General features: G+C 30.0%; 3 protein-coding genes across 3 annotated transcripts in view; 2 read left to right on the top strand and 1 right to left on the bottom strand.

The window, feature by feature from the left end:
- LOC134854370 (uncharacterized) overlaps nucleotides 1–1,200 on the top strand; it is a 62,853-nt gene extending 61,653 nt beyond the window's left edge. Inside the window, exon 5 of the mRNA XM_063870593.1 lies at nucleotides 897–1,200. Coding sequence (XP_063726663.1) covers nucleotides 897–1,059 — 163 coding nt within the window. The 3' untranslated portion in view covers nucleotides 1,060–1,200. The remainder of the gene's footprint in view (nucleotides 1–896) is intronic.
- The window catches only part of LOC134853894 (CCR4-NOT transcription complex subunit 7-like), a 219,398-nt gene that overhangs the window by 141,548 nt on the left and 64,565 nt on the right, over nucleotides 1–13,285 (top strand). The window lies entirely within an intron of this gene.
- The window catches only part of LOC134853897 (small ribosomal subunit protein uS11m-like), a 227,657-nt gene that overhangs the window by 172,267 nt on the left and 42,105 nt on the right, over nucleotides 1–13,285 (bottom strand). The gene's annotated exons all lie outside the window — the stretch shown is intronic.

Raw genomic sequence — 13,285 nt, 5'->3', positions numbered from 1 at the left:
TAGCGAATTATCAACCGCTAAAAAGTTATTTCAAATTGATTTCAACCCAGCTAAATGGACAAAACAATTCCCGATGCAACTCAAGTGAAAATACTATCCAACAAGGATTGCCAGTTGCTATGCAAATAGCACAGAATTTTCGGATCACAATCTCAGATATATTTTTTTCAAGTTAGCCTCTTTTTTTTGTATGTCGTGGGATGATAGATTTATACAACCGCGTAAAAATTTAGTGAATTAGCCATAAACTACTACTTCCCAGAGTCGAGAAAACCCGGTTTGAAGTTTTCGACTTTTCGTCTTAATTCGAGCGAACATAGCAAGCGAGCAGGCTTACAACAGCTAATTTAAGAATTTGAAACTTAATTTTACACAAATAGGACTAGTTTTTGGAATTTCTTATAGCTTCATTTTAGGAACCAGAATTTCAAAAAATTTAAAAATTTCCGATAAAAGTTTTGAAAAAAAAATTTTTTTCAAGTTTTTTCTAGTTTTCTAGTCGTTTTTCTACAAAACTTTTTAAAATTTGCCTGTATTACTATGATTACTTTTTGCTATTTGCCTGTATTGCTATTTGCCTATATTCCAATTTGCCTATATAACTAAGACTGTCTAATATGCCTAATTTATATTTTTTTAACCTCAGATCCTTTGATCTCACCCAGCAGAAAAACTACACTAATTTGGAAAAAATATTTTCTAAACCGTAGTTTTCTAAAAACCATGGTCCGAACATTCTGTACTACTTGCACAGTAACCGACTATCCTTGTCTTCTTCCTAAAAACTTTTGAGACTATTTACCAAACAGTCCGAGCACACAAGGCTTTGCCTGATATACGAGTAGACTTCTTTGAGTATGACATCTTTGTACAGTTTTTTCTTTATTTTTGTTTAGACACAAGGCCGCAAAAAGAATTATCCAAGTTTGCAGTCTCTTCAAATTATGCAAGAAAAATCAGGATAGAGAGGATGGACATTTTGGAGAAGCACCGAAATGTGTTGGAGAAACACCGCCAAGGCCACAAGATCAAAGGGGTGTCAACTCTACCGCTTGCTAAACAATAACTATTTTTTAAAAAAAAAATTGAGTCTTCAGAAGATTAGCGAAACCACCTATAATAATGTTACGGTTTTCGAAGAAAAATTTGGAGTATGTTTTCTCCGGGTGTTCTTTTTTACCAGAAAAATTTCAACTTTTTAATTAGGGACTTTTTATTGGATTTTTAATCGTATTTTATCGGATGCAAATTATGTCACTTTTTGTTTTTCATAGCTGTGTTGGATATTTCTTTAAATGAAAAAAAATTACCAAAACTTCTTAAATCTTTTTCTAGCTATTTATAATAATTTTTTTATGTCAGAAAGGGCTCTCCAACGGTCCCGCCGAACATCCCAAAGAAGAGCCAAAATAACTTTCAGTCGATTTCAAAGGGTAGTCGTAACATATAGGGCATCGCTCTGATATACGAGGAGTCTTGTTCAAAAGTTGATCTTGATTTCGATATCAGTTTTGTGATTCTTTACTCATCCAACGGTGCTAAGTAAAGCGATCGGAGGTTAAGTCGACGAGACATTCAGCATATTAAATAAATCTTTAGTTCTCTTATTGGTTACAATAACAAAGTTCTCAAAATTTGGCTAACATATCATATATAAAAAAAATTCGCTAATGTCATTGCTATGTTTTTTGTTGTTAAAACGAAAACCACTGAAGATGTTGCTCGGATTCTCTTCAGTTGTTTTGAATTAATTGTCTTTTATAAGTCATCGTGCAATGCTTTTTCTTGCTTATGACTTCTTCATAATATGAGTGTTATATATGAATATTGTGTAAATGAGTTGCATGTATAACAAGTCATTGAAAAAATATCAATCCGGGATCAGCTTATGTACTTAGCGAACATCCACCCCTTTCAGACCTGCTTATGAAACTAGAACCCCCCTTCTATCTTCTTCTTTCCACCCTTCCTGTGCATATCTTATTTTCCACATGACTTGATTTTTCAATGTATATTTCAAAAATTTCTAAAACTTGATCGTTTTATTTTTTGAGGGAAAGTTATCTTGTATCAAAACTACAAAATTCAAAATTACAAAATTACCAAATAAATCAGCAAAACTATGCAGTCAAATAGTTTTTTGGCCAAAGCAATGTTAAGAAAGTTGTTGCTATATGTCATCATTTGAACTATCAATTTTAGGAAAAAATGAAAACAGGGATGGAGAAATTGTCGTTATGTATTTTAATTGATCTGTCTTTCGAGTAACGTGTGTAATTTTCATGCGCTTGGTTTTTTTTCAGCAATCAAAACAGCAATTTTAAAGGAAAATGTTTCTGCCAAATAGAACTTATCGAATCCTGGAGTTCAAACAAAAAAAATGGTTTAATCTAAAACTTGAAAACTTTTTGATACTTGGAGTTGCTTACCGGTAATATAAGAATAAAACCTGCTTCTAAAACAATCATTTGAGCTTTGTCTTTTTAAAATACTTGACACAAATTAAGGCTTTACAATTTGGAATTTTGAAGCTTTTAGAGTATTACGAGCAGTCTAATTTCAATGTCGACTTTTTATAGTTTATAGATTAATTTAATTGCCTAATGATTTGCATGCAATTTAATTTTCGGTTCAAAAAAAAGAATAAACCGTTTTCGATCAGTTTATTTATTTAGCACAGTTCATGAAATACTTGAGATAGACAACACAGAGGGATGAAAGATTAAATTTTAGTGAGTGCCGAAAATAGAGGATTGAAAGCATTATTTTACTTCCTTCATTTTAGTTATGAGAACTTTTTCAGAATTGTTTCATCAGTGTTTCAACCTTTTGAAAAGAAACTCCAAAGCAAAATTAGTTTAAACGCCAATTAGTCGCTCTTTTCCCTTCAGTAGACGCAATTGTTCCAGTCAATACTGGGTTTAAAAATTTCCACAAAATAACATCATCGTCCTAGATAGAAAAAGGTTAAATTGTATAAGCCTTCATTTAACTGGACTGAAATTTTCTAGAGCTTCTTTTAAACTCTCGATTTTCATGATCTGTAAAAAAGAAACCAAGTTACATCCCCTTGATTAATCAAAAGACAACGGAAATTTACACATTATATCGCCTTATGATCCGAAAACGAAATTACTTAGGTATTTTATAAGTATTTTTTTCTAAGATATCAATAGTTTTAAATGATCTTGATTGAAGTATGCAAATATACGATTCCGTTTTACCCGGGTTTTGCATCAAAATCAACAAAATTCCTTTCACTAAGTCTATGAAAAGAGAAAGTCACAAGATTAAGATAGGGAATAGAGTCTACAATGTATTAAGTTAGGGAATACCGATGGTAAGGTTTCAGTGTGATGGTAAGAGTAAGAAAAACGAATTTTTTTTTGGTTTTTGTGTGAAAATGTCTATTTTTTTGCAAACATCTCGGTGCGCCTTATCTATTTGGAAAAATTAATTGTTCATTACGTGTTGATTGTGGAATGAAGGTCTTTTAATTAGTTTTTTGGTACATGGTAAGTCAATGGTAAGAGATTTTGAGCAAAAACTTCAAAACACGATAAGGTTTGTTATAATTCGAGCTTTTACCTCATTAAATTGATAATCTTCCTTTTGAAAAATTGCTGAAACCTACTGAAACTTCGAAAAAGCCAAGTTTTTTGGAAAAAAAACTGCAAAAATTCCAAGTTTTTTTGGAAAAAATTGCAAAAATATGGATTTTTCCACAATTTTCACTCAAAACATTAAAATATGATAAAATTTTACCCTAATGTGAGCTCACAAGCAGATTATATAAGGTTCTGAATATCAAAATGAAAGCTCATAGCGGCTTAAAACCTACTGAATTTTCGGAGAAAGTCAAAAAGTTTGGAAGAAAATCGCAAAATTTTCTAGTTTTTGGAAAAAAAATTGCAGAAATCGCATAATTTTGTCTGGTGAATTGTTGCTTCTGATCTAATTTAAAAAATGCTTTTACGTACAGAGTTTAAAATTGAGCTCAAATTTTATTTTATTGGCATCATTTTGAGACAAGGATACAAATTTTTGAATAAAAAAAAAAGAATTTTTCCACAGTTTTTTTCTCAAAATACTGATATACGACAAAATTTAGCATAATTAGAGCTAAAAAGCGGGTTACATTGGGCTCTTAATACCAAAAAGAAAGCTCATCAAAGCTGAATCAACAGTGAATTTTCCGGAAAATAATGAAATTAATCGTAAATTTTTAGAAAGTAAAGTGAAAATTAATCAAATTTACCCAAAAATTTCCATTTTGTTTTTTTTTTATTTTGGTATTTACCTGGTTTTTTTGTCTAGTTTACGAAAAATTGAACCAAAAAATTAAATCAGTTGAATAAAAAGCGCATAAATTACTGAAATTTCTAGATCAAACTCCATGATTCAACTCCTCCTCAGTTTTTTCTCAATGATTTACCCAAATTTGTACAACTTGTGTGAAATTTTTCATGATAATAATTAACACTTTCAGATAAATGATGAAAAATGATTAGTTTTTTTGCTAAAAATTACCAAAATTGAGGTAAGTTTGTCTAAAAAGTGTATTATAGATTAGATTAAATTCAACAAAATTTTCTTCGTAACTGATAATTACCTCTGTTGCTTTTAAAACGTAATTTTTATGATTTTTCTTTAGAAATGTTCTAATTTAAGATTCTCCTTAATTTCTGCTCATAACTTGTTTTCGCTATTGAACTCAGTTTGCAAGAAAATTTAGTCAGATGTGGGGAATTTAGGAGGAAAATAGTATCAATTGAACGAACAATTTGCTGGCAGAAATGAAACTAGAACTGATACCGTCTAAATGATACGATGTAATTTGTCAATGTCTTTCTTAGGGTTCCTTTGTTCAGCTGCTAGAGTTAAATGTTTAAGCAATTTTCGAGGAAAAAACAACTTTTGATATCATTAACTATCACTTTTCTTGCAAAATAATTAGTATTTTGCTTTTTGTTCTTGATTTTTGTCGGAAGTTTTCTCAAAAATGTTCAAGTGAGAAAGAATTAGGGCGAGCTAAAACATTCAAAAGCACATGTAAAAATTGAGATTCTAAGGGTGTCTTTTAAAATCAAGTAGTTTTTGGCCAAAGCAATGTCATGAAAGTTGTTGCTTATATGCATGTCATCATTTGATTTACCAATTTTAGGAAAAAATGAAAACGGCAGGGGGGATTGTCAAGTAGACACTCGTTATGCTACTCAATTGATCTGAATTTTGAGGTCAGTGGCGGAAGTTTCATGCGCTTGGTTTTTTTTATATCAGCAATTACTCATCGAATCCTGGAGATCAAAAAAACGGTTTAATCTAAAACTTGATAACTTTTTAATACTTGGCATTGCTTGCATAAGAAAAAAACCTACATCTGAGACATTCGTTTAAACTTTTTCTTTTTAAAGTACTTGACCCAAAGTGAGATTTAGAACTTGGAAAACTGAAGCTTTTGAAGCCTTACGAAGAGTCTTATTTCAATGTCGACATAGATTAATTGCCCATTGATTTGCATGCAATTAAATTTTTGGTTGTTTGTGAAAAAAGAACAAACCGTTTTTGATCAGTTTTTTTATTTAGTACAGTTCATGAAGTGTCTGAGATAGACAACCCAGAGCAATGAGACATTAATTTTTAGTGACTGCGAAAAGTAGAGAATTGAAAGGATCAATTTATTTCCTTCATTTTAGTTATGAGAACTTTTTCACAATTGTTTCATCAGTGTTTCAAGCTTTTAAAAAGAAACTCCAAAGCTAAATTAGTTTAAACGGCAATTAGTCTCTCTTTTCCCTTCAGCGGACGCAATTTTTCTAATCAGCGCTTGGCTTGAAAACTTCCACAAAATAACATCATCGTCCTAGATAGAAAAAGGTTAAATTGTCTAAGCCTTAATTTAACCGGACTGAAATTTCTAGAGCTGCTTTTAAACTTTCGATTTTCGTGATCTGCAAAAAAGAAGCCAAGTTATATCCCCTTGAATAATCAAAAGACAACAGAAATTTACACACTATATCGTCTTATGATCCAAAAACGAAATTACTTAGGTATTTATTTTTTTCTAAGATATCAATAGTTTTAAATGATCTTGATTGAAGTATGCAAATAAACGATTCCGTTGTACCCGGGTTTTGCATCAAAATCAACAAAATTCCTTTCACTAAGTCTATGAAAAGAGAAAGTCACAAGATTAAGATAGGGAATAGAGTCTACAATGTATTAAGTTAGGGAATACCGATGGTGAGGTTTCAGTGTGATGGTAAGAGTAAGAAAAACGAATTTTTTTTTGGTTTTTCTGTGAAAATGTCTATTTTTTTGCAAAAATCTCGGTGCGCCTTATCTAATTGGAAAAATTAATTGTTAATTACGTGTAGATTGTGTAATGAAGGTCTTTTAATTAGTTTTTTGGTACATGGTAAGTCAATAGTAAGAGATTTTGAGCAAAAACTTGGATTTTTTATCAAAAATTTTTCAAAAAACTTCAAAACACGATAAAGTTTGTTATAATTCGAGCTATTACCTCATTAAATTGATAATCTTCCTTTTGAAAAAATGCTGAAACCTACTGAAACTTCGAAAAAGCCAAAGTTTTTGGAAAAAAAACTGCAAAAATTCCAAGTTTTTTTGGAAAAAATTGCAAAAATATGGATTTTTCCACAATTTTCACTCAAAACATTAAAATATGATAAAAGTTTACCCTATTGTGAATTCACAAGCAGATTATATAAGGTTCTAAATATCAAAATGAAAGCTCATAGCGGCTTAAAACCTACTGAATTTTCGGAAAAAGTCAAAAAGTTTGGAAGAAAATCGCAAAATTTTCTAGTTTTTGGAAAAAAAATTGCAGAAATCGCATAATTTTTTCTGGTGAATTGTTGCTTCTGATCTAATTTAAAAAATGCTTTTACGTACAGAATTTAAGTTTGAGCTCAAATTTTATTTTATTGGCATCATTTTGAGACAAGGATACAAAATTTTGAATAAAAAAAAAGATTTTTTCCACGGTTTTTTCTCAAAATACTGATATACGACAAAATTTAGCATAATTAGAGCTAAAAAGCGGGTTACATTGGGCTCTTAATACCAAAAAGAAAGCTCATCAAAGCTGAATCAATAGTGAAACTTCCGGAAAATAATGAAATTAATCGTAAATTTTGAGAAAGTAAAGTGAAAATTAATCAAATTTACCCAAAAATTTCCATTTTGTTTTTTTTATTTTGGTATTTACCTGGTTTTTTTGTCTAGTTTACAAAAAATTGAACCAAAAAATTAAATCAGTTGAATAAAAAGCGCATAAATTACTGAAATTTCTAGATCAAACTCCATGATTCAACTCCTCCTCAGTTTTTTCTCAATGATTTACCCAAATTTGTACAACTTGTGTGAAATTTTTCATGATAATAATTAACACTTTCAGATAATTGATGAAAAATGATTAGTTTTCTTGCTAAAAATTACCAAAATTGAGGTAAGTTTGTCTTAAAAGTGTATTATAGATTAGATTAAATTCAACAAAATTTTCTTCATAAATTATAATTACCTCTGTTGCTTTTAAAACGTAATTTTTATGATTTTTCTTTAGAAATGTTCTAATTTAAGATTCTCCTTAATTTCTGCTCATAACTTGTTTTCGCTATTGAACTCAGTTTGCAAGAAAATTTAGTCAGATGTGGGGAATTTAGGAGGAAAATAGTATCAATTGAACGAACAATTTGCTGCCAGAAATGAAACTAGAACTGATACCGTCCAAATGATACGATGTTATTTGTCAATGTCTTTCTTAGGGTTCCCTTGTTCAGCTGCTAGAGTTAAATATTTAAGCGACTTTCGAGGAAAAAACAACTTTTGATTTCATTAACTATCACTTTTCTTGCAAAATAGTTAGTATTTTGCTTTTTGTTCTTGATTTTTTCTCAAAAATGTTCAAGTGAGAAAGAATTAGGGCGAACTAAAACATTCAAAAGCACATGTAAAAATTGAGAACCTAAGGGTGTGTTTTAAAGTCAAGCAGTTTTCGGCCAAAGCAATGTTATGAAAGTTGTTGCTTATATGCATGTCATCATTTGATTTATCAATTTCAGGAAAAAATGAAAACAGCAGGGGGGATTGTCAAGTTGATCTGAATTTTGAGTAACGTGCAGAAATTTTTTGCGCTTGGTTTTTTTATATCAGCAATTACTTATCGAATCCTGGAGATCAAAAAAATCGTTTAATCTAAAACCTGATAACTTTTTAAAACTTGGCATTGCTTGCATAAGAAAAAAAACCTACATCTAAGACATTCATTTAAATTTTTCTTTTTAAAGTACTTGACCCAAAGTGAGATTCAGAATTTAGAAAATTGAAGCTTTTGAAGCCTTACCAAGAGTCTTATTTCAATGTTGACATAGATTAATTGCCCAATGATTTGCATGCAATTAAATTTTCGGTTGTTTGTGAAAAAAGAATAAACCGTTTTTGATCAGTTTTTTTATTTAGCACAGTTCATGAAGTGTCTGAGATAGACAACCCAGAGCGATGAGAGGTTAATTTTTAGTTATGACAGTTTTTTCAGAATTGTTTATTCAGTGTTTCAAGCTTTTAAAAAGAAACTCCAAAGCTAAATTAGTTTAAACGGCAATAAGTCTCTCTTTTCCCTTCAGCGGACGCAATTTTTCTAATCAGCGCTTGGTTTGAAAACTTCCATAAAATAACATCCTCGTTCGAGATAGAGAAAGGTTAAATTGTCTAAGCCTTAATTTAACCGGACTGAAATTTTCTAGAGCTGCTTTTAAACTTTCGATTTTCGTGATCTGTAAAAAAGAAGCCAAGTTATATCCCCTTGAATAATCAAAAGACAACAAAAATTTGCACACTATATCGTCTTATGATCCAAAAACGAAATTACTTAGGTATTTATTAGTATTTTTTTCTAAGATATCAATAGTTTTAAATGATCTTGATTGAAGTATGCAAATAAACGATTCCGTTGTACCCGGGTTTTGCATCAAAATCAACAAAATTCCTTTCACTAAGTCTATGAAAAGAGAAAGTCACAAGATTAAGATAGGGAATAAAGTCTACAATGTATTAAGTTAGGGAATAGCGATGGTAAGGTTTCAGTGTGATGGTAAGAGTAAGAAAAACGATTTTTTTTTTGGTTTTTGTGTGAAAATGTCTATTTTTTTGCAAAAATCTCGGTGCGCCTTATCTAATTGGAAAAATTAATTGTTAATTACGTGTAGATTGTGTAATGAAGGTCTTTTAATTAGTTTTTTGGTACATGGTAAGTCAATGGTAAGAGATTTTGAGCAAAAACTTGGATTTTTTATCAAAAATTTTTCAAAAAACTTCAAAACACGATAAAGTTTGTTAAAATTCGAGCTATTACCTCTTTAAATTGATAATCTTCCTTTTGAAAAAATGCTGAAACCTACTGAAACTCAAAAAAACCAAGGTTTTTGGAAAAAAAACTGCAAAAATTCCAAGTTTTTTTGGAAAAAATTGCAAAAATATGGATTTTTCCAAAATTTTCACTCAAAACATTAAAAAATGATAAAATTTTACCCTAATGTGAGCTCACAAGCAGATTATATAAGGTTCTGAATATCAAAATAAAAGCTCATAGCGGCTTAAAACCTACTGAATTTTCGGAAAAAGTCAAAAAGTTTGGAAGAAAATCGCAAAAATTTCTAGTTTTTGGAAAAAAATTGCAGAAATCGCATAATTTTGTCTGGTGAATTGTTGCTTCTGATCTAATTGAAAAAATGCTTTTACGTACAGAGTTCAAAATTGAGCTCAAATTTTATTTTAATTGGCATCATTTTGAGACAATGATACAAAGTTTTGAATAAAAAAAAGATTTTTTCCAGTTTTTTTCTCAAAATACTGATATACGACAAAATTTAGCATTATTAGAGCTAAAAAGCGGGTTACATTGGGCTCTTAATACCAAAAAGAAAGCTCATAAAAGCTGAATCAATAGTGAAATTTCCGGAAAATAGTGAAATTAATCGTAAATTTTGAGAAAGTAAAGTGAAAATTAATCAAACTTACCCAAAAATTTCCATTTTGTTTTTTTTTTATTTTGGTAATTACCTGGTTTTTTTGCCTAGTTTACGAAAAATTGAACCAAAAAATCAAATTAATTGAATGAAAAGCGCATAATTCACTGAAATTTCTAGATCAAACTCCATGATTCAACTCCTCTTCAGTTTTTACTCAATGATTTACCCAAACTTGTACAACTTGTGTGAAGTTTTTCATGATAATAATTAACACTTTCAGATAAATGATGAAAATGATTAGTTTTTTGCTAAAAATTACCAAAATTGAGGAAAGTTTTTTAAAAAAGTTTATTATAGATTTGAATAAATTCTACAAAATTTTCTTCATAACTGATGATTACCTCTGTTGCTTTTAAAACATAATTTTTATGATTTTTCTTTAGAAATGTTCTAATTTAAGATTCTTCTTAATTTCTGCTTATAACATGTTTTCCCTATTGAACTCAGTTTGCAAGAAAATTTAGTCAGATGTGGGGAATTTAGGAGGAAAATAGTATCAATTGAACGAACAATTTGCTGCCAGAAATGAAACTAGAACTGATACCGTCCAAATGATACGATGTTATTTGTCAATGTCTTTCTTAGGGTTCCCTTGTTCAGCTGCTAGAGTTAAATATTTAAGCAACTTTCGAGGAAAAAACAACTTTTGATTTCATTAACTATCACTTTTCTTGCAAACTAGTTAGTATTTTGCTTTTTGTTCTTGATTTTTTTGTCGGAAGTTTTCTCAAAAATGTTCAAGTGAGAAAGAATTAGGGCGAACTAAAACATTCAAAAGCACATGTAAAAATTGAGAACCTAAGAGTGTGTTTTAAAGTCAAGTAGTTTTCGGCCAAAGCAATGTTATGAAAGTTGTTGCTTATATGCATGTCATCATTTGATTTATCAATTTCAGGAAAAAATGAAAACAGCAGGGGGGATTGTCAAGTTGATCTGAATTTTGAGTAACGTGCGGAAGTTTTATGCGCTTGGTTTTTTTTATATCAGCAATTACTTATCGAATCCTGGAGATCAAAAAAATCGTTTAATCTAAAACCTGATAACTTTTTAAAACTTGGCATTGCTTGCATTAGAAAAAAACCTACATCTAAGACATTCATTTAAATTTTTCTTTTTAAAGTACTTGATCCAAAGTGAGATTTAGAATTTAGAAAATTGAAGCTTTTGAAGCCTTACCAAGAGTCTTATTTCAATTTCGACATAGATTAATTGCCCAATGATTTGCATGCAATTAAATTTTCGGTTGTTTGTGAAAAAAGAATAAACCGTTTTTGATCAGTTTTTTTATTTAGCACAGTTCATGAAGTGTCTGAGATAGACAACCCAGAGCGATGAGAGGTTATTTTTTAGTGACTGCGAAAAGTAGAGAATTGAAAGGATCATTTTACTTCCTTCGTTTTAGTTAATGACAGTTTTTTCAGAAATGTTCAATCAATGTTTCAAGCTTTTAAAAAGAAACTCAAAAGCTAAATTAGTTTAAACGCCAATTAGTCTCTCTTTTCCCTTCAGCGGACGCAATTTTTCTTATCAGCGCTTGGTGTAAAAACTCCCATAAAATAACATCCTCGTTCGAGGTAGAGAAAGGTTAAATTGTCTAAGCCTTAATTTAACAGGACTGAAATTTTCTAGAGCTGCTTTTAAACTTTCGATTTTCGTGATCTGTAAAAAAGAAGCCAAGTTATATCCCCTTGAATAATCAAAAGATACCGGGAATTTACACATTATATCGTCTTATTATCCGAAAACGAAATTACTTTTGTATTTTATAAGTGTTTTTTTTCTAAGATATCAATAGTTTTAAATGATCTTGATTGAAGTATGTAATTATACGATTCTGTTGTACCCGGGCTGCGCATCATAACCATCACAATTATATTCACTAATTCTATTAAAAAAATCATAAAATTATCATACATTTTTGAAAAACGGTGTAGTCGAATTTTTCTTTAGTATTTAAAAAAAAATTTTGGTATAGAAATCGGTGAATTGTTGAATCGTCATAAGCAAAACGCAAACTTTTATGGCCATTTTCATAACCATACAATTTTCATGAAAGGAAATTGTATGGCTACTGATTTAAATTGGGGCAGACGTGTGGGGGGGGGGGGGCGGGAGTGGACGCAGACCCAGAAAGGAACATCCGGTCTGAAATGTGAATGATTTTCCCAAGGTATCAAGATAGGGAATAGTTTTCAAAAAGTTAAGATAGTTTATACTCAGTTTCACATGATATTTTTCAAAAAAAGTTGGCGTCCGAAATTTCCCTATATTAAGACAAAATACACAATTGTTCACGTAATAAAATTGGCAACAGAATTTTCATCTGTCAAGATGTGTTATGAGCGTTCAAGATGAAATTTTTTAGTTTGATTAAAAAAATGGTAAAAAACTGAGTTTTTCATGCAGAAATATCAAAATTTTTGAAAAGTTTCAAAAAACTCAAATTTTGGCAATTTTATGATCGGTTCTCTCATAATTCTGAAGTATCAACTACAATTACAAGTAGAGTACAAACAAGAACCCTTAATTACGCAAAATTTTCCATTAAAAGTTGAATTTTCTTTTAGTTTTCCTCAAAATTTGGAAATGCGATAGGATTTGATATAATTTGAGCTAGGCTGTTTTACAGATTTTTTCTTCAAGTTAAATGTAAATTTAGTTACAAAATCATTTCAATTGATCAATATTAGCCTCAATTGTTGAAATAACTCGTGATTAGTTCATGAACTGAACTTTCCTCAGTTTTTGTCAATCAGTGTTAAAATCAATACAAATTCTGAAAAACTTGAACATTCTTGCCAAATTGACATAAATTCTTATTTTTCTCATGGTTTTATCAAAACTATCATCCTGGTAATTAAAAAAAGGGTTGGATGAATTTTCAAACACAATTCTCAAAAACTACAACTATTATTTAATAAACTCGTTGATCTCCACACTTTTTCTTTTTCTTAATTTGTTTTATGGTTTATTAGATCTTTTAATAATTGAAAAATTGCTTTTACGTACAGAGTTCAAAATTGAGCTCAACTTTTATTTTAATTGGCATCATTTTGAGACAATGATACAAAGTTTTGAATAAAAAAAAAGATTTTTTCCAGTTTTTTTCTCAAAATACTGATATACGACAAAATCTAGCCTTATTAGAGCTAAAAAGCGGGTTACATTGGGCTCTTAATACCAAAAAGAAAGCTAATAAAAGCTGAATCAGCAGTGAAATTCCCGGAAAATAGTGA

The sequence above is a fragment of the Symsagittifera roscoffensis genome, chromosome 9 (assembly GCF_963678635.1).
Source record: "Symsagittifera roscoffensis chromosome 9, txSymRosc1.1, whole genome shotgun sequence".
In the NCBI taxonomy this organism is placed as follows: domain Eukaryota; kingdom Metazoa; phylum Xenacoelomorpha; order Acoela; family Convolutidae; genus Symsagittifera; species Symsagittifera roscoffensis.
Note: the sequence above shows the minus strand (reverse complement) of the source record. Positions and strands in the feature narration are given on the sequence as shown.